Source organism: Xenopus laevis, chromosome 2L (genome assembly GCF_017654675.1).
Source record: "Xenopus laevis strain J_2021 chromosome 2L, Xenopus_laevis_v10.1, whole genome shotgun sequence".
Classification (NCBI taxonomy): Eukaryota; Metazoa; Chordata; class Amphibia; order Anura; family Pipidae; genus Xenopus; species Xenopus laevis.
The window spans coordinates 141,409,496-141,435,972 of NC_054373.1; the positions used below are offsets into that span (position 1 = coordinate 141,409,496).

General features: G+C 38.9%; 1 protein-coding gene across 1 annotated transcript; it reads left to right on the top strand.

Moving 5' to 3' along the window:
• Nucleotides 1-1,554: 1,554 nt before the first annotated feature.
• On the top strand, nt 1,555-26,477 carry itm2b.L (integral membrane protein 2B L homeolog). The gene is given in 6 exon segments (NM_001086913.1): nt 1,555-1,718; nt 14,548-14,676; nt 17,184-17,384; nt 18,109-18,219; nt 20,225-20,375; nt 25,032-26,477. Coding segments are annotated over 6 exon segments (774 nt in total). The 5' UTR covers nt 1,555-1,625; the 3' UTR covers nt 25,121-26,477.

Consider the following 26,477-nt stretch of genomic DNA (forward strand, 5'->3'; position numbering starts at 1 on the left):
AGAAAAACCCCATAAGAAAAACCGCCAATTGACTTATGCATTTGGACGAAAAAGTCGCTATAAGAAAAAACTCCCATTGACTTCAGGGCCATAACTAGGGGTAGGCAGAAGAGGCACGTACCTCTTCTGACGCCATCCCCTGCTCGGACCCTTGTTCCCTTAACCTGCAGCATTGTGCCCTTAATCTGCAGCAGTACTGAATAGTGAGTGTGCGCATGCGTGCTCCCGTTCTTCGACGCAAGCGCACTCATGGGTCTTCGGCTCTTTCATGCATGCGCACTTACGTTGCCTTGGGTCTTCCACGCATGCGCACTCACGCATCCTCGTTGAGAACAGTAGGGAGGCGACGTAGACGGCCGGGTTGCCTAGGGCCCTGGGCTGGTGCATTTTTGGAAAACTAAAACCACTGGGGAGAGACTCCCCAGTGATTCTACCTTTCCATTTTCAATGAGTCCACCTTTCCAAAACTATGCTTTTTGTTGAGAATTACACATGTGTAAATTTTATTAAGCTTATTTGAAACCTCCAAGCATCACATATTCATCAGGACAACCTCAAAGCTAGAACATGGGAACAGGAGGAACAAAGGTCAATTGGGCTGTAAGCACTCCTATGTTAGTGCCCACATCATTTGAAACAACTACTGACATTGGAGCACTGTCAGCCAGCCGGGCGCCCGTCCAGGCCAGCTACTTGGCCCCCTTCCCGGCACGCCATTGAGTGTGCATGCGCGCGTTTGTCAGCGCTGGCCTCGTACAAGGGTCCGGACCAGGGGAAGGCGAGAGAAGAGGTTGCACCCTAGACACGTGCCTCTTCTACCTACCCCTAGTTCCGGCTAGGGTTGCCACCTTTTCTGTATAAAAATACCAGCCTTCCTATATATTTATCTTTTTTCCCTATTAATAACATTGAGATCAGCCATCATTTTTTACCAGTAGGGTTGCCACCTTTTCTGGAAAAAAATACCGGCCTTCCTATATATTTATCTTTTTCCCCCTATTAATAACATTGGGATCAACCATAATTTTTACCGGCCATGCCGGTATAATACCGGGCAGGTGGCAACCCTAGTTCCGGCCCTGTTACTGGGTTACAAATTTACTTCCAGCTTCCTAACCCTTCTCAAGACACTGGAATAGGGTTGTCACCTGGCCGGTATTTTACAGGCCTGGCAGGTAAAAATGATGGCTGATCCCAATGTTATTAATAGGGGGAAAAAAAAGATAAATATACAGGAAGGACAGTCTTTTTTTCCAGAAAAGGTGGCAACCCTACACTGGAGTCTCTCAGATTAGGATTACTATTGCAACCTTTGGATCTCTCACAGTCACAGTCACCTAAATCCAAGTTCTAATTTCCACCACAGTCCTATAACATTTAGCACAGTGGGTACTAAGAGGCAGAGGCTCATTATTCCTGGCATTAAAGCTATACTGGCACAGGCCGAGCTCTTGTTGTTATTGTTCGTTACGTCACTCCTTGGCCCCGCCCTCTCTCAGCACTGTCCTACTCAGCGCTTCCCTCCTCTTGCTGATCAGTTTCCGCGGTGATTCGCAGGCAGATCATACACAAAGCGAAAGAGAGTCGCTCGGCTGCCTCGCATTCTGCACCCCTTCACCGCAACCATGGTGAAGCTAACCTTTAACTCGACGCTGGGCCAAAAGGACGGAAAGAAGGAAGATGAGAACAACGAGGTGCTGATCATTCCCGAGGCCAAGGTGAGTTAAGGGGCCCTAGGGCAGCAGACTGGGTGTTATTGCACCATGGTCCCCCTGCAGGAGAAGAGGCGCAACTGCAGCGAGAGCCGGAGTTTATTGGTGCGCCAGAGTCTGCAAGCTGAGGGAGGTAACCGTGCGGCCCTCCAGTTTCTTTGCAGTCTTTATCCTTGCGCAACGTCTGGCAGCCAAATGACGCTTACTAATAAGTACTGGAGCTGGAACTACATGCAGGTGTCTTGGCTGCTGCTCCCTGGTCAGTAGTATTTCTAGGGGCCACTCGCGGGGTCCTGTCCTGTGGGATCTGGGCGGCAGCTCTAAGTGTAATGAATTCTATTGGCTGGGGGCTCAGGCTGTCACTAAATACTGCCTGGCAACAACATCACTGGGATCCCTCTCTATATTCAAGTATTGTTATTATAATAATGGGGAGCGTATTTGTGCTTTCCTGACATGTCAGCTGTAGATGAAGAAGCAAAATAAAATGGTGGATTGCTACAGAGAGCAGCAGTGAGATAAGCTCTCTAAAATGGCTGACAAGGGAGCAGCACTGCCAGTCCCTGCTGCTTTCCTCACGGATTGCTTTTCTCTTTCCCTTCATGCACCTTTTCCTTTCTTCATCCCCTTGTTCCCCAGACAGCCCCTGTCCTCACTGGCTCACTAGTTCCCCACGGAATGGTAGCAAATAAGCATCAAGTTCATGTCCAGCACGATCCCATCTTGTTTCTGCTTGAATGTAGCTCTATAGTCAGCAAAACTGGTAGAACCTGTTCCACAGGGGACAGCCTGAACTTGCTGGTCATGTTAGATAAGCCGCAAGGAAGGCAGCTTGTACCCCCTTTCCCCGACATCAAATGAAATCCGAGTGTGTTCCAGTTTCAGGGAATTCTAACGTACGTGACTGAGTATGTTTAATAGGCTGGTGTTGTATAGCACAACCTGAAAACAAGGTAAGACAGACATTACTTAGTGTGGCTGGTAAGACATGCTGCCCTCCAGCTGCTGTTCATCTACAGGCTCCCCAGCTGTTCGGAGAGATGCTTCTAGGATTTCTTTTTTTTCACAAGAACAGCTGTGTCTGTCTGCCGCAATTTAGCCGTGATATAAAACAACATAAATGTATTATTATTGTATATACTCTTAACAGTAGGTGCCGTGGAAGATATATAAATTTTTCTTAAATTGGACTTCTGACAAAATTGAAACCCAACTGAAAGGATTCTGCCGATAGTGATGACAGCTGTCCTACAGCTTTGCCTTATGCAACATTAAGGTCATTGTACATTGATAGTGATCACTTTGGCCGGCAGTTGCCCATGCCTGCCAGTGGTCACTGTACATCTCTGTGGGGCAATGAATATAATAAGTGCAAGCATAAGATCAATCCATGCATGCCTTTCTATCCAATTTTCTCGTCAATGCTGTGTTTGTGGTCCAAGGATCTGTTTTACTTTTTTCCTTTGTAAACAGACACTACATGGTCGTACAAAACACACAAATGTTCTGTTATAATTTGATGCCATAGGTGTACAAGTCCCACATACAAAATCGTTTTTATATTTTGATAACAGAATTGGACTTCTTTTCGAATGCTCTGGTAGCTATTCCCAACTGAATAATTGCAAAAGGGACCTCTCATTGTTCTAGCCATCCTTTACATTTCCACCCCCAGTCTTCTGGGACTTGTTGGATGGATGCCAACACATCAGCACTTCAGCAGACTAGAAATGCCTACTGTAGAAGGAGCAGCCTATGTGCAGTCTTTTTTGTAGCTTGAACAAAGACATGAAGTGATCACAGAGCACAGTACAGAAATTATACAGAACAGTGTCAACCAAAGGTGTTACCGTTTTTAAGAGTTTATAACACTGAAGTTATTTCTAATGTAAAATACATTCTTTTTTGGAGCTTCTTTCTAAACGCAAAAGAGTCCATGGAGCAGCCCTGTCCTACATCTTTGTTCTGATTTGTTATTGCTGCAGCCAGGAGCGCATGCCATTCAATGATATCATGCTATGTGCCCATGTACTTTGTCCGATGATTTCATCTTGCAATATGGGCGACTATCAGTAATAATTAATAGCTTTATGTAATGACAGAAATTGCTTGCCAGTGTCTCAGTAATGCAGTAAAAAAGAAAGGTCTGCCTCAATGGATGTATTCTATAAACGATAAAAGCAGTGTCCATTACTAATGAGACATTTTTAAAGGTTTCTAAAGGCAAAATATTCTAATTTATATTTGCCTTCTGCAAGGCATATACCCCTATTGCAATATACATCTATTAAAATTCTTTTAGTAAAAGTAAACACTGTGTGCTCAAATAATTGTCTGTGTACTTTTGTACTTATTCTGAATGAGCAAACCAGTTTTTAAAAACTGTGCACAAGGTGCACAAAATATAGATTTTCTGCACACACAGCCAAAAAGACATTAGGGGGAACATTGCCTGTAAAGTTAGACAGCCATCAAATGCCCAGCACAATAAACATGGCTGGCGGCTTTTACTGGGATGCATGCAGACTGAAAGAAAAGAGAATTTTAAGTATTGTCAACTACAAACACTTCATAAAAAAAAAAAAAAGTTTTTTTTGTATAAAATATGAGCAAAATAGGTGTACCGTATATGCCATACAAAAAGCAAATCTAAGTTAAAATACTTTGACTTTAGAACCCTTTTAAAGTGGACCTGCCACCCAGATGTAAAAAACATAAAATCCAAATAGTTTTTTTTAATTTAAGCATTTATAGCTGTTGTAAATTCATTTAACAATCTCAGCTATCAATCGAATATTGGCTGCCCCTCCTCTATGCCTTAGGCATCACTTCCTGCCTGAGTCTCTCCCTGCTTGCTCAGATTACAGCAGGGAGGGGAGGAGCAAACTGAGCATGTTCAAGCCTGTGCCCTGGAGGGTTAAGCTAAGTGAAGAAATCTTGGGGGGGGGGGCGCAAAAATGATGTCACTGCTCTTGCTTCATGGTTGCTTATTCTTGCAAGCTGTTTATGCCATATTGCATCCTAACCAGCACTGCCAGAACACCTTGCAGCATTTCTAACCTGAAATGAGTGACATTTGTGCCAAACCAGGCCACAACATGTCCTCTCTCCTCTGTCAACAGTCCTCTAACTACTGCTCCTGTATTTGAAAAGGTAATGATCCCTGCAGTTGACAGAAATATAATGAAATTATAAATCAGAAGTCACTTTAGATATCTTTGACCTTTGCTGTGGTTAAGGAGACCCGAGTCAGCCAATGGAAAACTGATCATCCAACCTTAAAACACTAATATGTCTTGCTAGCGCATAAGGGGTTGTTTGTTCTACCTACCATAGGCAAGTTTATATTAGCTGGTATTGTTTCAAAGTGAATTACCATCAGTCTCTGTCTGGCTTTGTGGGCTCATAGAATCCTTGTAACGTTCTGTATACTGGAGATTTTTAGTGGTAGCTCCTTGCACCATAGAAGGCAACTTGTGACATTTGTGGTGACTTTGTGCAAGTGCTCAATAAACGTATTTCCTGAGTACATCATTTTTAAAAACCTCTAATAAAATTGTGTAGCAATGGGCAAAGCATGGACCCCTAGCCTGTAGTCCTAGCCTAAATATATTTAGCTTAGTAAATTTGGCATTGTGCTGCTACACCTAAGAATTAGAACATGCATACATTGGGTCCAATTTAAAATACTGCTGATATGGACACCACTGCTGTGCAATATCAGCTGAACAGTATGATATAAAAGCAGTATGTTAAACTTCAGAGCACTTTTACTAATTCTCCTTTCAGTTAAGGTCCCTTTATTGGTGGCTTTGCCTACTAGAGTACTGTCTTTTAATCTATCAAGATTAGATTTTTGATAGGGCTTTCCTAACTTAGATCTGGAACAGACATTCACTCTCTATCCTAATGGTCAAGACCAGTCTTACTAATGTGGAGACGTCATATGGTCTATCTGTCACATATTAGGCAGTCCCTGACAGTCCAATTCATGTCTCTAGTTGGCCTATCCTAAGCTCTAGCAAAACTTGCATTTTTTTTTACCTCTACATCCAATATTCAGTGTATATCAATAAGAGGCAAACGTCTATCAGACCATATCTTGTTGGATCAAAGTGCAGCAAGTGGTGGTTTCTGCTGACAGTTATGTTGTGTCTAATGGCTCATCTTTCATGCAGTTTATACATAACATTTAATCTCAATTCTATTACATTTGAGCATATTCAACTACATTCCACTTGAAGGATGCAATCTGTCGATCTCATAACATCCAACAAAATCTCCAGCGTAGATCTACCGTTAGTAGGTGTAGCATTGTTTTTCAACCCATTGTTTTAATTTAGTGAAGGGTGGTTCTTCCCCTTGGCCTCCATCTTCTGACCCAGGTGAATTTGTCTGGGGAGCCTGGTGTCAGCAAGTTTAGTGACACAGTCAGTGAACAGGGACCCCATGAACGGAGTTTAGTCGTTAAAGGAAAACTATACCCCCCAAACAATGTAGGTCTCTATTAAAAGATACTGAGTAAAACAGCTCATGTGTAAAACTCTGCTTCATGTAAATGAACCATTATCATAATAATATACTTTTTTAGTAGTATGTGCCATTGGGTAATCATAAATAGAAAATTGTCATTTTAAAAAATAAGGGTCGCCCCCTGAGATCGTAAGATTCACTGTGCACACATGCAAACCACATGTAAGGTCACATGAGCCAATTAACAGACAGAGTTCTGCCTTTTGCTTCCTCACTTCTTCCTGTTACAGTTAGTGTTGTAGTATTTCTGGTCAGCACAGATAGAGTCACGAAATGGTGGTTCAAGGCAAGAGATGTAAAAGGGCAATATTTATGTAAATATATATTCCAGTTTGGTAAGATTCTTTAAAGGGATACTGTCATTGGAAAAAAAAATTTTTTCAAAATGAATCCATTAATAGTGCTGCTCCAGCAGAATTCTGCACTGAAATCCATTTCTCAAAAGCGCAAACAGATTTTTTGATATTCAATTTTAAAATCTGACATGGGGCTTGACATTTTGTCAATTTCCCAGCTGTCCCAAGTCATGTGACTTGTGCTCTGATAAACTTCAATCACTCTTTACTGCTGTACTGCAAGTTGGAGTGATATCACCCCCTCCCTTTCTTCCCCAGCAGCCAAACAAAAGAACAATGGGAAGGTAACCAGATAACAGCTCCCTAACACAAGATAACAACTGCCTGGTAGATCTAAGAACAGCACTCAATGGTAAAAACCCATGTCCCACTGAGACACATTCAGTTACATTGAGAAGGAAAAACAGCAGCCTGCCAGAAAGCATTTCTCTCCTAAAGTGCAGGCACAAGCCACATGACCAGGGGCAGCTGGGAAATTGACAAAATGTCTAGCCCCATGTCAGATTTCAAAATTGAATATAAAAAAAACTGTTTGCTCTTTTGAGAAATGGATTTCAGTGCAGAATTCTGCTGGAGCAGCACTATTAACTGATGCGTTTTGGAAAAAAAATTTTTTCCCATGACATTATCCCTTTAATATGTCATTCAATTTGATATAAACTGTTGCTTAAGTATTCATTTTGGGGGTATAGTTTTCCCTTAAGCATTTGTCAGGAATACATTCTAGAATGTAAGATAGTAAGGTTAAGCTAGAAAGAGCAGGTTTGTGGCCCAACAAATGATTGATAGCAGGAGGTAGTCTAAAGTGGAGGGATCACAGTACTGAAGGGTTTCAGTTTTAGAATTTTGCTCCCTGATTCCACTGAAGGGATCCTGGCCACTATCTGATAACCTTAAAGGGGTCTTCTCACAGTTGTCCCTGGACTCCTTTGAGGATATTCACATTCAGAACAACAGGACTGTATCTGATCACATATAATAATGTCTCATTGGTCTTTGAGTATTAACCCTGTGGTGTGACTTTAATGAATCAATTTTACTTTAACTAGAACCTGCTAAACAGCAGCAGAGAGTTGAAGTTGCACTTCCTCCTTTACTTAGCAATATCTTATTGGGTATGAGAGTACAGTGTGATCAATGGAAAGGCACTTTTAGGCCAAAATAGGGCAACAGGAGTATAGAGATTATGTAAAATACTAAGCATAGTATTATAGGGCGGGGCACCATATGTGTTTGTTTCTCTCTGATACCAGGAAACAATATTAAGGCAGCAATACCTCTGCGGTGTCCGATTAAGAGTCGCTTAACACAAAGGCTAATGGCACATCAGGGAAAACGCCAATCTGCTTCTTTCCTGACCCTGTATGTGTATATTTGGCAGGCACTGGATCAGCCTTTCAGCTCATATACAGAGTTGATTTTGGCATGAAAATGCATGCTTTAGTATTTGCTCTCAAAACCCACAGCGTGTGTGCTTACAGACTGATCTTGTGCCACATATCTTACCATGTCACGGACATGTGTGCCATCATCACCCTAAAGAGCAGATAATATAGGCTGACTAGTTTAAAAGATTATCTGCAGAGCCTGTGGGTGGTTTCAACATTTCATGAATCTGATTCCCAAAGTGTCTAAAGATGACCATCAATCAGATATCGGGCTGATCCGATTGTGGGCCTTAGGGCCCAATGATCGGATCACAACAAGGAGAATACGGGTGGTTGCATTGAGGACCTCAACAAAAATCCGACGGGATCCGCCCAATCAATGTCTGGCCGACTTTTGGGGGTAAGCCTGTCGGAGGGCCCTATACACTGCCCAATAAGCTGCCGACTTTTATCTGTCCTGTTCATTTTTATAGTTCTGTAGTTATATTGTATTAATTTATTTTAGGTAGCTGTTAAACAGATAATTGACCACAACTGTTCTTGCCTTCAGTTGCAAACCACAATCTAAAATAATACTTAATGTTTCATTATTATAATAATGCCTTTGTGCATCTCTATTGCTGCAACATAACCTTTTATATTAGCTGTTCCTGTTGTCCTTAGTTCCAGCTGTAGTTACTCATAAATATCATGTAGGTGCTGACATGGCTAAGCGCTTAATATACACAAATACATATAGCAACTTGTAGAACTTTAACCTATTTCTAAAAAAAATAATTAATGATCATTAGTGAAATGTAAAATCAGTCAAATGTGAGGTTTGTATTAGAAGTGACACAAAGAGATTGTTAAACAGTTGGTATCCAAGATAAAGCCCATATGTGTAGTAGTTAATAAGCAACTGCTGCAGGAGAGCGAGTTTTGTGCTATTTTGAAACAAAATTACCACTTTAAAGGACATGTGAATAAAAAAAAATCAGAAAAGGCTTGCAAAAATTGAACAAATGTCATATTTATCTGGGGCTACAATAATTGGCAGCAGTTTATTATGTCCTTCACTGTTATAACAACTTTCATGGCCGTGCAGCGGACAGACAGTGGTGTGCATCTGTACTACTGGTATTAAACATAAGGCTGAGTAACTGCCTAAAGATGGCCATACATTGAAAGATCCGCTCTTCTCGAGGTCGCCCAATGAGCAGATCTTTCCCCAATATATCCCCCTTTAGGTCACAATGATGGGAATACAGGCTGTCTAGGCAAGGGCCACTTGAACAAGCCAATGCAGTCAACAATAAAATAAGATTTACTTGCAAAAAATATAATAAATAAAGTACTCCCTCTTGTAAAATATAAGGATGTTATAAGTTACTGATGACTTCCATGACCATGTAAAAACACTAGGCCAAAGGCCTGTCCAGGTCATGGAACTCTGAGTTGACAGAAATGACATCACTAAGCTCCAATTTTAACCAATGACATCATTAAGCCACCTTTTAGTGAATAAACTACCCCCTATTTTAAAACTATAAGAATATTATAAGTTACCGAGGAGTTCCATGACCATTCGGCCGAGTGCTTTTATACAGGTCATGGAATTCCGAGGTAACTTCTAATATTTTCATATTTTCCAACAAGGGGTACTTTATTATAATACATAATACTACTGACTGTTTATAACTGATAACATCAGTAGTCACTGTTTGATTTATAATTTACAAGATATTCATGGCTTTTGTGTATTATATAGTGAATAAAGTACCCCATCTTGCAAATTATAAGGATATTATAAGTTACCGAGGAGTTTCATGACCATATAAAAACACGAAGCCGAAGGCCAAGTGGTTCTATATAGGTCATGGAACTCCTCGGTAACTTCTAATATCCTCATTTTGCTACTGGGGGTACTTTATTTATTATAATTAGGGATGCACCGAATCCAGGATTCGGTTCGGGATTCGGCCAGGATTCGGCCTTTTTCAGCAGGATTCGGATTCGGCCGAATCCTTCTGCCTGGCCGAACCGAATCCGAACCCTAATTTGCATATGCAAATTAAGGGCGGGAGGGAAATCACGTGACTTTTTGTCAGAAAACGAGGAAGTAAAAAATGTTTTCCCCTTCCCACCCCTAATTTGCATATGCAAATTAGGGTTCGGATTCGGTTCGGTATTCGGCCAAATCTTTCACAAAGGATTCGGGGGTTCGGCCGAATCCAAAATAGTGGATTCGGTGCATCCCTAATTATAATACACAAATTTCAGGGAGTCATGTGACAGAAATGACATCAGAACTCACTGTTTATAAGGTTATAATTTACAGGATATTCATGGCTCTTGTATATTATATGATACTTTGTAAACAAAGGGGAGCTATTCTGTAAATACATTTAGAGCAATATACTACATTGAAATTGTATCTAGCCTAAAAAAAGATTTCATTCTTCACTCGCCTATTTTTAGGCACTAGAATTAGTTCAGCTAGAAGCCCCTAATGCCAATTAGCCATAATACTGTAAGAGGATATAAAAAGAGCAACCGAAAAAAAAACAAAACGCGGATTCTCTTTGACCTTTCAATTTTCATTTTTAAACAGCAAGATTGTAATCCGTTAAAGGGGATCACCTGTAAGGTATATTTTAGTATGTTATAGAATGGCCAATTGGTTTTCATTATTTATTTTTTATAGTCATTTGCTTTTTCTTCTGACTCTTTGCAGCTTTCAAATGGGCGTCACTGACCCCTTCTAAAAAACAAATGCTCTGCAAGGCTACAAATGTATTGTTATTGCTACTTGTATACTTGTATTCCTCATTTTGCTATTCAGCCCCTTTCGTATTCCTCTTATCCAAATCAATGCATGGTTGCTAGGGGAATTTGCACCCTAGCTGCCAGATTGCTTAAAATGCAAATTTAAAAGTTGATGAATGGAAAGCTAATAACTCAAAAACCTTAAATAATAAAAAATGAAAACCAACTGCAAATTGTCTCAGACAATCATCAGACTAAAAGTTATCTCAAAGGTGAACTACCCCTTTAAGTTACAGTGACGCTGTTTGAAATCTATAAGCAAGTCTTAATTAAATACAATATGTTTTAAGGGGAAGTGGAGATGGGGTTTCCCTTCGTTTAGCCTAATGTATAGATTTGTAGTGGTGAGGATTACTCCTCTCCTGTGGCGTTGAAGGAATGGATTGGAAAGGAACAATGCCATTTTTAATCACGACAATTAACTGGGATCATTAGATCATTTAATGACCTATGAGATCATTCATGTATTTCTCGCCAAAACCTGCTGCATTTGGCTCTGCCACATGATACATCAATCACCAGTCATACAGTTATAGTTTATATGGAGTATACTTAAAACGTTCCTAGGTGAGCCAGTTGGCAAGCCTGATGCATTTACTCAGGAGTTCACCTTGTGAAGATTGCTCTGTGTAACTGTTGAAGTGCAAAAGTCCAACTAATTTGTGTCAAGTGAGGGAATACTGAGTTATGTTGTAAATGCTGCATAAATAGAAAGTAAAGTCTAAGTAAGCGTAATGCGCTATTGTACACTGGCGCTACGCAAAGAAAACCTTGAGGCTCATTTATTAACAGTGGGCAATTTCACACATGGGCATTATCCCATAGCAACCAATCAGTGGCTGGCTTTTTTTCTGCCAACTGCAGGTTGAACAATAAAATCAAATATTTGATTGGTTGCTATGGGTTACTGCCCAGTTGCAAATTTGCCCAGTGTTTATAAATGAGCCCCCTTGTGTCTGACAATTCAGGAATGGGCAGAACAGTATTTTCATTAAACAAACAATATCAGGCTGCTCCAAAAATCCGCTTAAAGGGATTAAATGACTGGTTCTGTGTGATAAATTATACTGAACATGACTATATGCTCTAGTTAACACATTTCTTCTTCATTCCAAACCTCCACAACATGGGTTTCTCTAGAGGTGACTTTAATTTCATGTGTCTCTTAGAATCTGTCTTCTATATCTTACTACTTCAGGTACTACACAGTCTATATGATTTTAGTCCTATGATGTCTGATACAATTTAAAGCAGAGAGCCAGACTATTCTTCCCCCAACTTTCTATATTCCCTAGCATTTGGATTCGTTTATAATGTTTTCCACTGGTGGGTCTGTGATCCCTTCCCAAATCCTTTTATTAATATATATTTATAAAGCACCAACTTATGCAGTAGTGCTGTACAATACAAGCATGTATTCATTAACTATAATCAAGCTAAATACGGATACTGATCAACATAGGAAGTAAAGATGGCCTTACTCAGGGTTTACACTTTAAAAGGAGTAGGAACTAAAGGTGGCCATAGATGCACCTATAATATCATGCAAAACAAATTGTCCTATGATCGGTTGGCTCGTGAATTGGGCTGGCTGGAAAATTTTGATAAGGTGCCTTTGAAGGCACCCGAACATCAGCCATTGTTAGAGCCGAATAATCAGATACAGGTAGAATTCTATTTTTTCTTCCTGTAAATCTGACGATTCAGCTTTACACGTGTGTTGAAACCAACAATCTTTCCTGGATTGTAATTTTAACATCTATGGCCACCTTAAAGGGATACTGGGGGCAGCTGGGAAATTGACAATATGTCTAGCCCCATGTCAGATTTCAAAATTGAAAATAAAAAAATCTGTTTGCTCTTTTGGGAAATGGATTTCAGTGCAGAATTCTGCTGGAGTTGCACTATTAACTGATGCGTTTTGAAAAAAACATGTTTTCCGATGACAGGATCCCTTTAAGAGACACAAGATGTGGGGATGGGCAAGGTTGTTGAGGAAGAGATCAGTAGATTAAAGATTTATTGAATGCATGTTATTAAGACCAGATATATGGGGTGAAGCGAATTGCTTTTAAAGGAATTGTTCAGTGTAAAAATAAAAACTGGGTAAATAGATAGGCTGTGCAAAATAAAAAATGTTTCTAATATAGTTAGTTGGCCAAAAATGCAATGTATAAAGGCTGGAGTGATTTGATCTATAACAAGTCAGTCAGGACACTACTTCCTGCTTTTCAGCTCTCTTGGTTTACACTGACTGGTTACCCTGGCAACCAGGCAGTAACCAATCAGAGACTTGAGGGGGGGCAACATGGGTCATATCTGTTGCTTTTGAATCTCAGCTGAATGTTGAGGATCAATTACAAACTTACTGAACAGAAATGTCCCATGTGGCCCCCCTTCAAGTCACTGACTAGCTCAGAGTTATAGAGCTGAAAAGCAGGAAGTTGGATTCTGGCTGTTTTATTAGACATCTGTTCACTCCAGCCTTTATACATTACATTTTTGCCTAACTAACTATATTAGAAACATTTTTATTTTGCACAGCCTATTTATTTACACAGTTTTTATTTTCACACTGAACTATTCCTTTAACAGCAGGGTCAGAGGTTTGACTGTGAATGATACGGTGGCATGGCAGAATTAAAATAGTTTGTGAGGTGTATGAACCTGGCAGCTGTGTGTATTAAAAACTTGAATGGGGACAGTTTTTGGAGGGGACAGTTAGTCGAGAACTGAAGTCAATAATTTACATGATAAGAGAGAGTGGCTAATAATTATGTTGGCTTATATGTGTGATGGTCATATTTTAGAAATTGTAACCTAATCATTAGATATGAAGAGTGAAGGACAGAATCAAAGATGTCAACAAGGCACAGGACCTTGGGACAAAGGGTGAAAGAAAGTGTGTGTGTCTGCTGAAAGATGTACAATTTGATTTCACTATTGCTTTGGAGAAAACTAGACTTCGGAATACGAAGCGACATGTGTGCCATGCCGCAGGCGATTTTTCATTTTAGCCGGCGCAAGTCGGACGTAAGGCATTCATTTGCATAATAACATCACCAGCAGGGGACAAGATAGGGAAATCTAGTGATACTTATAGTCGAGGAGTTTACTGAAACAAGGCATTCTGGATAGAATACTCAAGGCAGTGCTACTACCTGAGCATGCTCGTGTATATTATAGTCACCGTGATAGTCTCAGTATGGCCTCCCTCACTGAAAGAACCCATTTGGCAAAGTAAGGGATTTTGTAAAACCTGCAGTTTTTTTTCCAAAAAACTATATATGTAGTTTGATTAAACGTGTTTAGGTTGTACTGGTCAGATTGTTAATGTGTTTGATTTTGGCTGTGATAGGTGCCCTTTAATTCTTATCTTATCTGCCTTGTCTGTGGAACTCTATCAGACTCTGCCCTTTCCTACAAACTTTCAAACTATCCCTAAAGGCCATCCTATTTAGAGAAGCATATGCAATGCACCATGAATGATCAGAAATCAGCCTATCCTAAATCACCAATTCTTTTCATCTTCCTTATGTTCCTTATGTTTTTAACACCATCAGATTGTAAGCACTTGTGCGCAGGGCCCTGCTTCCTATTATGCTGTATCCTTGTTTATTAATGTGTTGTGTAACTTGCTGCCATTATACCAATAGTTTTAGAATAAAGTTCAAAATGGTGTTATCATGCAGTGCATATTGTCACAATGACTTTTACTGAAATAACAACTCCATATCTTTCTACTTGCAGGAGCCTGAAGATGTTGTGCCACTTGGTCAAAGAAGGGCATGGTGTTGGTGTATGTGCTTTGGCCTAGCTTTTATGCTCGCTGGCATCGTTCTGGGTAGTGCATATCTCTACAAATACTTTGCTATGCAGGTATGGAAATAATAATACTGCCCACTATTATGCTTGGCAGTTCATCAAACTATATAACACAAAATTACAAGAAGAAACTATGATCTCCAAATGCAAGTTTGATTGTATAATGGGCATACATATATTGTGGTTTTCCCCCAGTGTAGAAAAAAAGTTGTGTGAGAAAATGTTATGTACCATATTCTCTACAAACTATTGCTTGTTCAGTAGCTTGATTCACATCTTAATTTACTTTTTTTTTTAATTTAGACCAGGAGTGTCCATACTTTACTAAGGAGGGGGTGTACTTTTAGTGATGTTGTCCCATTATGATCTACATTGATAAAATCATTGTTAGCATTCTGTTCCATTAAAAACATTACTTAATAATATATTGATTTATGAGCAAATGTATATTGCTATGTTTAACAATTATTTATTATGTAACTTTAATAAATAAACTGTTATAAATATCTCAATTAAAAGAATGAAATAGGAGGATGATATTGACAAGCTGATCACCAGCTAAGGTCTACTGGTAGATCCCGATCTACCTTTTGAGCACCCATGAATTAGACATTGAGTTTAGTCGTTAAAGAATGTACTTTAAACCACACATCAGGCAATGACATCCTTTCTGTCATAATTTGTCATATCTATTGATGATGTGCACCTATTCCATTTTTTCCATGTTTTATTCATAATGCATCAGTTATTAGTGCTGCTCCAGTAGAATTCTGCACTGAAATCCGTTTTGTAAAAGACCAGATGTTTTTTTTTATATTTAATTTTGAAATTTGACATTGGACTAGACATATTGTCAGTTTCCCAGGTGCCCTCAGGTCATATGACTCTGATAAACATCACTCTTTACTGCTGCACTGGAAGTTAGAGTGATGTCAACCCCTCCCTCCCCAACAGACCATTAGCAGCCTATCAACAGAAAGATGGGCAGCTAACCAGATAGCAGCTCCCTGAAACCTCTGCTGAAGGATTTGTTTGCATTGCTTTTAGCCCCACCTAGTGGTAGACATGAGGATAGCACCATGACCTAGGTTAAATACAATGGGAAGAGAAACAATAGCAGTCTCAAAGCAGTTCCATCCATGGGGCAAATTTACTTACCTTCAAAGTTGCGCCAGCATTGGCTTAGCCACACGTCGCCAGGCGAAGTTGCGCAAGGGCACTGCTAATTCACTAAAATCCGAAGTTGACCCTATCACCATTAAAAAAGTAAAAGACGCCAGCATTTTTTGGGACTTGGGAAAAAATTTAAACTTTTTTTGAAGCAATCCCTATCTACTCTATTGCACTTATCCTGGTCTGAGGTGGCAAAGGCAAGTCTGGCGCAAGAGGTAACGTTCAGTAAAATGTGCACGTTAGTGAATTAGTGTAGTTACGTCCCTTCGCCATAGCGCAACTTTGCCTGGCGTAAGGGTGCGAAGTAGTGCTAGAGTAGGTCCACTTCGCTAGCAAATTTACACCAGCACCAGTTAATAAATCGGCGAAGTAACAAAATGACGTCACGGTGGCAAATTTGCGTTAGCCGCTTCGCGCTTTACTGAATTTGCCCCCAAGTGCTGGGTCCTTCTCAAAGAATCAGGGACAAAGCACTGATATAGCTGCCTCCACACCAATATTGCAGCTAAAAAAATACATTTGTTGGTTCAAGAATAAGAATTTAAATGGTAGAGTGAAATATTTTCACTGTAAACATTGTAATTTAAAAATAGAGTTAATCATAAAAATGTGAACAGAATCCCTTTAAGTATAAACATTAAAGTGTATGCAGTATAAATTATTCCATTCACATTTTGAAAAGCTGAGCAAAATAAAAAATGATCCTTTTAATTTCATATGGCAGAAATAGAAATCAGTTGAGAAATGTTTGTGATTCTTATTTTATTCAAAACAAACTATATCTGATTAAAAATACATTTTGACTGCATCAAGAAACAAGGAAGAATTTTGACTCTCTGGCTGACCTTGATCAAAGGCAAGATCGGATGGCAAGTACATAAAGGTCACTAGCCTGTGTAATAGAAGATTGAATGCACACAATGTGAAGGCACAGCAGAATGAGTCCAAACATAAGAAAATGTTAACTTCAGTAATGCAGATAAAACTTCAGGAAGCAGGACTAAAGTCATGTAGGAGCTGGAAAACCGTTTAAGGCATTAACAGGCAATAAAATGATGATAATAATTGGTCATTGAAATAGAATCCTACTCTAAAGTCTGGAATCTGTATTTCACCTTGCCATTTGCATAATACTTAAAACAACTTGTGTCTTGCAAATGCTTGTCGGATGATTCCGTGAAAATGCACACAAATCGGACAGTGGAATTTTTTTACCCCCCCATGGGCAGAATGCCATTTAAGTGATTTGAATTTGTGTGATGTTAACACTTTCTGTGCTGACTGCTAGAGTAACCAGAAGCTGACTTGTTCTTGCATATTAAATTGACCAAAATATTTTCTTAAATACATATTTTAACTAACTCTGCCTTTTTTTTTTTTAAACTTAGCGTGGTGTTTACTTCTGTGGAATAAGATACCTTGAGGATGATGCTGCACTTACCGAGCCTTATGCAGAGACTCCAGTCCGCTACCATTCATTTAGGGAGAGTATTCAAATCCTGGAAGAAGAAGAAGTTGAACTGATCAATGTGCCTGTTCCAGAATTTGCTGACAGTGACCCTGTGGACATTGTTCATGATTTTCACAGGGTGAGCATGATGTGTCAGTTTGCATGTAGGCTTCTACAGTATATGGCAGTTTATAATGGGATTTCTAAAAAAAACAAAAAAACAACAAAATTTTTTTGCATTTCCAGCATCCACATACTGCAATTTACAAGTGGTGGAAGATTTTTGTTTGTAGCTGTAGTGTAGCATAACATGCAGGTATCCATTAGCCTAATGGATTTAAATAACACTCCAGATAAATTCAACATAATGACCCTTATGCACAAAACTCACTGCAGGGTTGAATGAACCTATTTGTTAACCTATTTTTTCAGAAAAAAATCCCCAGGTGGGGGCAATAGGTTTTTTCAGTGCCTTTAATAGATTGAAGAAGATGGGGGGGGGGGGTTGTAAAACAAATTTGTAAGGCATTTTGGACATAAGTACATTTAAAAATAGCATATTGAAAAGTGCCAATTGAACTTGATGGATGTGTGTCTTTTTTCAACCTTACTTACTATGCTACTATGATACAATGATTTATATGTTGGAAAGCTGCATATATTTATTTATACATGCATACATTTATTTATTTTTTTAATTTTGCAAAAAGAAGTTTCATTCTTTGGCACAACATTCCCTTTAAATGTATGTAAGTATGTGTTCTTGCATGGTACAAGATCTTTCTCACCACGGTTTTAGTATAATTTCCCGCATAAGCCAAGTCAAGAATCTATGTGATTTTAAAACTTTTTTGTTTTGTCAGAAACTGACTGCATATTTGGATCTCAATCTGAACAAGTGTTACGTCATTCCTCTGAACACATCCATTGTTATGCCACCAAAGAATTTCCTGGAACTGCTTCTTAACATTAAGGTTTGTTTCTTTACTGTTTATATACTACTGTTATATAGTATTTCACAGACTAGTATACACTTTAAATGGTAAAGTAGAGATGGACTAATATACCCTGACAGACTTTGATATGATACAGACTATACAATCAACAGTGTTTATAGTTGTCTTTTTTCTGGTTAAAAATGAAAATTGCTCTTATTCTATAAGAATAAGCAGCTCTCCAGTTTGCAATTTCAGCATTCTGGTTGCTAGGCTCGAAATTACCCTAACAAATTTGAATAAGAGACTGGAATACAAATAGGATAGGGTCTGAATAGAAAGATGAGTAAAAAAAAAAAAAAAGTAGAAATAACTACATTTGTAGCCTTCAAATACAATTACAATTAAACCGCTCCTGCTGTTTTGGCCAATTAATCCTTGGGTGCACATCCAGAGACCTGTTCACAAGGTTTCTCCACCATGCATGTATTTTTCTCCAATAGACAGCACTCCAATTAAAGTAAATTGTGCATTGTGCTGCTGTCCCATAAATAATAAAGACGGTTTTACTATAATTGGAGTGCTGTCTATTGGAGAAAAATACATTTGTAGCCTTACAGGACATTTGATTTTAGCTGGAAAGAGTCAGAAAAAATAGGCAAATAATTTAAAAACTATAAAAAATTAAGTCCATTCAGTAACATACTAAAAGTTAACTTGAAGGTGAACCACCACTTTCATTGTCTTTTCATGCCTGTTTTTTTCTGTTATTTTAATCCTCTGCTACCACCCACCCATAACTGACATTTCACAAACACGGGCATTGTAACAATGTAAAAAAACTAAGATAAATCGTATTTGAAGCATAACCCCTTTCTGGAACCTTTACCCACTCTCTTCAGCCCTTTGCTTTCAGCATTTTGTCACTGCATGAGTACACTCAGCACTCTCTCTGTCTTTTATCACCTCTTTTATACTGAAATGCTGTCCCCCCCCAAGTATATAACAATTACCTTCGTATTTGGTTAAGTAGATCTTGCCTGAAATTGTAGCAATGCATGTCTGACATACTTGAACAAGCAAATTTCAGGCAATTATATCACAGGGCAATGGAGGACAATTTTAGATGTATAGTAGTCATGTTCATGTTGACCCAACCCCATAGTGACCCGCAGGTTGACCACCGTTTGGGCAGGTTCAGGTTGAAATTTGCCCGACCATTGCGGGTTAGGGTTGGGTGTGGGTCATACTGGGGAAGTACACTCCTCCACTGTTCTCAAAGATTACCTGTCATGGGACGTGCACAGAAGTATACAGAGCAAGATGGTGCAGGTTAGGGTCGGGTGCAGGTTGAGTACTTCCTGACTTGAGCTCACATCACTAGTGTATAGATTAAGTTTGGGTGTTCTTAACAATGTGGCAGATAAAATGCTATTGCCCTTCCTAAATTACATTAATTCTACCCTCTGTTACTGTTCTTTTTCCGTAGAAAACTTGAACCGCATCATCGGTTATGTTTAAAATAAAAAATTCTTTATTTAGTACATATGGTAACGATCTGGGTACAGCAACGATTCAGGCCCTGTTTGGCCTTTTCGCAAGCTTGTACCCAGAATGTTGCCATATGTACTAAATAAAGTTTTTTTTATTATAAACATAAACCGGTGTTGTGCTTCAAGTTTCCTACAGTACACGAATGGATGGTGGCCATTGACTGCACCTGCACTGGGAAAAGTTTTTCTTGAATGAAAAGATGAAAACTGAGCTGACCTAGTTTACAATTGTTCTTTTTTCCCCCCACTTTGCTTATTTGACTAAAAGGATGTTTTCTCTGGGATACTATGAATGAATCATGAATGTTCAGAATATAGCATACATTACCAAGTGTTCACTTAATACAGTTAACATGATGTAAATTTATCCTATGTATTCTTTTGCTCAAGTTGACAAGCCTAATTTTAATAGCTTAAAGAGATAAGTGTGTACATATAGCCATAGCAACTAGAATATTTATAAATTGCTGTAACAATCTATATTTTCTCAGGCTGGAACTTACTTGCCACAGTCCTACTTGGTTCACGAACAGATGATTGTTACTGACCGCATTGAAAATGTTGACCAGCTTGGATTCTTTATCTACCGTCTGTGTCGTGACAAGGACACTTATAAACTCCAGCGCAAGGAAACTATTCGAGGTATTTACCAAAGATGGTTTTCCAGTTTTACATGCAAATGGCACTTTTTCACCTGTTAATTGCGGGTGCACTGAATCCCAAACCAAATACGAACCCTAATTTATATCTGCAAAATCCCAGAAACAAAAAAATTTAAGTGTGCAAAAACCTGCCCCTTTTATTGTCACATGGTTTAAAGTCAGTTGAATTTTAGGGGTTGGATTCAGTACAGTCAAATCCCAAACTGAATCCATTATTTGGTGCGCCTCTGTTATTAAAGAAATATATATATATATCTCCATATAGCAAAGAAACCGCACTCCAGGTCTTTTAAGATGAAAAAAATCAAATCATATTTATTTTGACTTTTCGGTTCCTAACTCAAGCCGTCCTCAGGAAGTGATAACACAAACAACACACATATATTTAAACCATAAGATGGCGCCAAAATCAAATCATGACGCCATCATCAGGAAGTGCTTTTCATTGGTGATTATATTACAAGGTGCACGACCCAGCAGTGAATGGGTGTATACCCTTAGTGATTAATCAAACCCCGTGACAGACTTAAAAGTAGTGACAGCATCAGCAGGACATACCTGTTTTATGTTAAGTGTCATAAATATCCTCTTCGTTACTGCGTGTGCATAAAAACATTGCATAGCGTGTTTCGCATAAATATAGCTCCTTACCCCTCTGGACCTCATCAAATGCATCTTTGTGATGTTTCGCCTTATGTGTGGAACACGTACCTACGATCTGTGCCGGAGTAACCCTGTTTTATTCCGCTTCAATATGTCAGCGCCTACCCGCAACAAGTCTGCACTGATCTCATCGTCACGTCATGTTTCCCCATTTGTCTCGTGCCATTAGTGTAAGTTCATCCGTCACGCAACCTTAGCGGCTTACCGTGGCTTTCTTAGCCATTGCTTGTGCCGCTGTAACAAGACCTCCAGCCTCCTTCCTATTCTCTGAGCAGATCGGTCCACAGCACAGAATACCAACAGGCACCTATACTCGCACCTCTCAGTCCAACCATAAGCCACATATTTCACAAGTATAGAGTATGGTCTATTAGTTCGGTTGTGACAGGCATTATAAGGTTAGCATATCCACACTCAAGGCCATGTTGGGGTATTGTATTCGGCGCTCTGACAAGTGTATAACCACATGTCCATCCAGGGTTCTATTACTCCTGCTCGGAGGCACGTATCCCCAATCAAGGCAGACCTTCAATCGCTACCCAAATCGTCCGTTGAGGGGAAAAATATAACCTAAGAGTTAGTACGCTAAATGTGAAATCACCAATCATTATAATGAATGCTAAGTATTCAATTCTAGCCAATACGTCTCAATAGTGTATCCATATGTATACGTGTAACTAAAAGGTGACACAATGGTGGTAGGCTCAATCAGTGATCGAAACTGTCTCAATTAAGTAATAATAAAGTATCCAGACTGTACTTTCTGGTATCGTATTATTTTCTTGCATGCACTGGTGGATAAAAACTTTTGTTCATAGACCAACATTAAGTTAAGAGGCTAGTAACCTCTTGCGCTCTTCAATGGAAAAGTCAATCAAAGTCTATCAATTGGAGTAGTCATTAGTAGAAGGGAGACACTGGAAGAGTTTCATTTAGTCCATGGGGAACCAATGTGTTCAATTTATAAATCCACATCGACTCTCTCTGCAAAAGTAATAAGTCTCTATTCCCATCTCTCTTGGGGGCAGGTATGTGATCAATAATCATGTGGCGAAACTGTGGTAACTTAGGCTTGTGAAGCATACCCTCCTGCCTTAGGGGTATCTGTTAAATCTTTTTTTCACAAGTAGATCACTCAGGCTATGGCCCCTCCTGTATGCCACTAGTGGAGTCTTCTTCTCAAAGAAAGGTAGACTGGCATCGGATTTGAGAACCCCTAAGGCAGGAGGGACATGGTCAGACAGACCCCTAAGAAATGTCTGTTTCAAGTGTGCTAGCTGTTTTACGTGTAATGGGATGTTACAGGGCTCCCAATTCACTCATCCTAGGACTGGACATAAGTTCAATATAGCACACAGGATGACGTGCACCACAGACCATGTGGTTTACATGGCATGGTGAATAGTGTAGTACTACCAGCTTGCACACCGTGGCTCTCCGTATCGTGAAAGCCCGGTGCTCGGTGAAGAAGGCTTTGGTATCCTCCAATACAGGTAAGTGTAATAGTTACAACCAGCACACAGGTCCAAAATCAAGCAGGGACAAGCCCTTGCTGTGTTTATTTGTAAAGTGCAAAGTTTCAGTGTAAACCCCTTTGTCAAGCATACAGACAAGTGTAAGACAAGGCTATGTAACACCACCCCTTGTGTAGCTAATTAAGATAGTTCATTTTAACCAGTCACAGTCCAATTGACTAAATTCATTGCGAATGGTCCACTTAGTGTTACATGGTAATTTAAAACCAACCAATAAAATCAACCAAACCCCCATATCCCATCAAAAAAAGTAAAAAGTACTTTGGCTGGTTAACCCCTGTAAATAGTACATTGTAACAAGTAGTAATTACAAGTTGTTACAAAATGAGAAGAACCTGTTGCATGACCCAAAGTAAATTACAATTATTACAAAATGTCAAGTTGTTACTATCTTACACTACACGAGGGAGAGGAAGTTAGGGTCTGTATCTGTCCCTGTGGAATATTAGAGTTGCTGGATTATCTGTAAGAAATATATACGAAATGTTACAACAAACTTTTACAAAAAACAGGACATATTAAATTCTTTGTTTAACCCTTTAGGGTGTCTGGACTGCAATTTCCAGATCCAGAAACATTCCCTATGTAGTAAAGGTTTCTTTTTATCAACCCCTTGTTTAATCGTAACCTTCTCTAAAATCCACCGAACCTGTGAGACCTGTTGGCCATGGTTAAAAAAGTGTGTTGCCAAATGTGTTTCTTTTTTGTATTTCACAGTTTCTTTTTCGGTCTTATGTTTTGGATTAGTTTGTGCTGATGCGATTGGGGGGCAATCATTTCGAATGGTCGACTTATGCTCATTGAGCCTGATTTTAATAGATCTACTGGTTTGCCCCACATATGCCAATCCACATGGGCATTTAATGCAGTAGATGACATCCTTACTGTCACAGGTATAAAAGCCTTTCAGGTTAATTTTAGCACCTGTAAAATTCCCCAATGTTTGAGAATAATATTCCTGCAGGATTTGGCGTTAGTATCAAAAGATGTAATAAAGGGGATACGTTGTTGTGTTTTATAGCCACTAGTCTTTCTAGCCAGTATGTTGCTTCTTGGAATGGTGGCTACTTCATCACGGATGGCCATTAAATTAGAAGTATTATAACCCTTTTATGCAAATTTTTCCACCATCTGTAATGATTCCTGTTTAAAGAGATCATCGGTGGAAGTAATCCGCTTAACTCTCATAAATTGGCTCTTAGGCAGTCCCTTAAACAAACCCTGAGGATGGAAGCTTGTGGCCCTTATTAAGTTATTTCTGTCCATTGGCTTCTTGTAAAGTGAAGTAACAAATTTAGAATCCACATATTAAATGTTGACATCTAGAACATGTAATTCAGTGATACCCACTTCTAATGTTAATTTAATTGTGGGATGTACAGTGTTAAAATAATCCACAAATTCATGCAACTTCTCCATAGTGCCAGTCCAGATAAGAAAGGTGTCATCCACATAGCGCATGTAAGTGTGGATGAATGGGCTAAATTCATCATTACATAACACAAACCTTTTTTCAAAGTAATCCATAAAGAGGTTGGCATAGGCTGGTGCCATGTTGGCACCCATGGCACAGCCCTGTAATTGTAAATAATATTTATTTTACATGGCATGGTGCCCATGTGGACTCCACTATGTAGGAAAAGCCTCCACTACATATCGTGAGTGAATGAACAACCACAGGAGTGCTATTAGACTGGCTTTGTCTTCAGGGAAGGCTGATCAACCTATTTCGGAACATTGGTTGCTTCACAAGCCTAAGTTACCACAGTTTCGCCACATGATTATTGATCACATACCTGTCCCCAAGAGAGGTGGGAATAGAGACTTATTACTTTTGCAGAGAGAGTCGAGGTGGATTCATTTATGACACAGGGGCACGTATGATATACCTTCTTTAGACACTTACCATAAAACAGGTATGTCCTGTTGATGCTGTCACTCACGGGGTTTGATTAGTCACTAAGGGTATACACCCATTCACTGCTGGGTCGTTCACCTTGTAATATGATCACAAATGAAAAGCACTTCCTGATGATGACGTCATCATTTGATTTTGGCGCCATCTTATGGTTTAAATATGTGTGTTGTTTTGTTTGTGTGTGTTATCACTTCCTGAGGACGGCTTGAGTTAGGAGCCGAAACATCGAAATAAAATAGAATGTAATTCTAAGCAGCTAAAATGCATGCATAAAAATATTTAAGAGGTTTTAAAGTTATTTGTGGGCAACTATTCTTGTGTTCCATTGCCCTAAATCTGTATATATGGCCTTTATCTGAAGCATGATGGGGGGTGGTTATAGGCTTACATATGAAATAGGCATTTTGATTCAGGACATTATATTTAATTGTGTATTATATTTTGGTTTTGTTTAATGATGGAATATTGTTTTAATCTTTTTCATTCTTTTTCTTTTTTTTTTTTCTTTCATGAAATACAGGATTCCACAAACGGGAAGCTGAAAACTGCCATACAATTCGGCACTTTGCTAATAAGTTTCCTGTGGAGACACAGATTTGCGAGCATTAAATTGATCATGTGAACGTGTCTTCAACCATTTTACAACAGTATAGCCCTACCTTTTTGTTGTGTGCAGTAATTTTTCTAAGGAAGGGTTTTATTATTAGTGAAAAGGCATTTGCATACCATTTTTGAACATTCATCTCATATAATATCCAGAATAGGTTTCTAAGTATTTGTTTTTCCTCTTCCTTATTTCAGCTTTCAAGTGTGGTGTTTTATTCTAATTTTTTCAGTGTAACAAATTAGTAATGTAAAAATAAGGTTTTAGCGTACTAAAAAGAAAATGTGACCCAAAACAGAAGAAATGTTTTAAGGGTCACAATTTACACCTTTTATTACACATTGCATTCCATGACATTGCTTCCACCAGTTATAGCAAAATGTACACATCTATTAACGTCTTAAAGTCTGTTTAATATTGCATGTTCAGTCACCTCAAATACCTAAATTTAACCTAGAAACATGTATAAAGATGTTTCAGAAGAGCTCAGGGCTACAACAAAAGGCAGTGGTTAGTGTAAAATAAAAAGTAGTGTATTAAATGGCATGTACCCAATTGACTATTCACTAATTCTAGATTTATTTAAGGTATGTTTGGAAAGTGGCTGTGCGACATTTGGCTGTTAAGTGTCATTTTATGATGAAGAAAAGAAATTCTCAGTGCAGTAGTGCTGAATATAGTGTCTGCGCTGGTAAGTTGCAGGATTGTTGCATTCTTTTCATTTCCATTTATTTATAAAGTTGAGTAACTCTGGTTTACGTAATATTATTTTAATCTGGCCCAACCAGCTGAGTTTACACTGGATCATATTAATTAAAATTTTCAAGTACTTTATTTTTCACATGGTTCACAGTCTAAAATGCAGTGATGGGGCTCATGTAGCACCAGGTTTTTCAGAAGCGTGCAATGGCCAAGTTATGGCTGAATAATATACTCCCTCACAAACAGATTTGGCTGTAAATGATCAGATCATCTTTAGTTGCTTGGAGATGATAGGGCACTGGACTGTGGTTTAGTTTATTCTGATATTTGTACAGTTAAGGGATGGTTTTGATGTGCACATTTGCTTTAAGGTATAATATGAACTCTTCATTTGCAAGTCACCCAGCAAATTTGCAGATATTCACACCTGACCTGCCTTTTAAGCTCTATTAGTCTGAAAATATCTGTATGACCTAGCAAACAGTGCAATTTTTTTTTTTAATGTTTAACTCTTTTTAACTCTTGTAAAACTTAATGGTTGTTTTTTCCTTCTTCTGGCAATATTTAAATGAGCAAAGAATAAAAGAATTAGCAGTAATGTGGTACTAATTTGTATATAATCATACTTGTAAAGGAATAAATCTTACACAACTCGTTTAA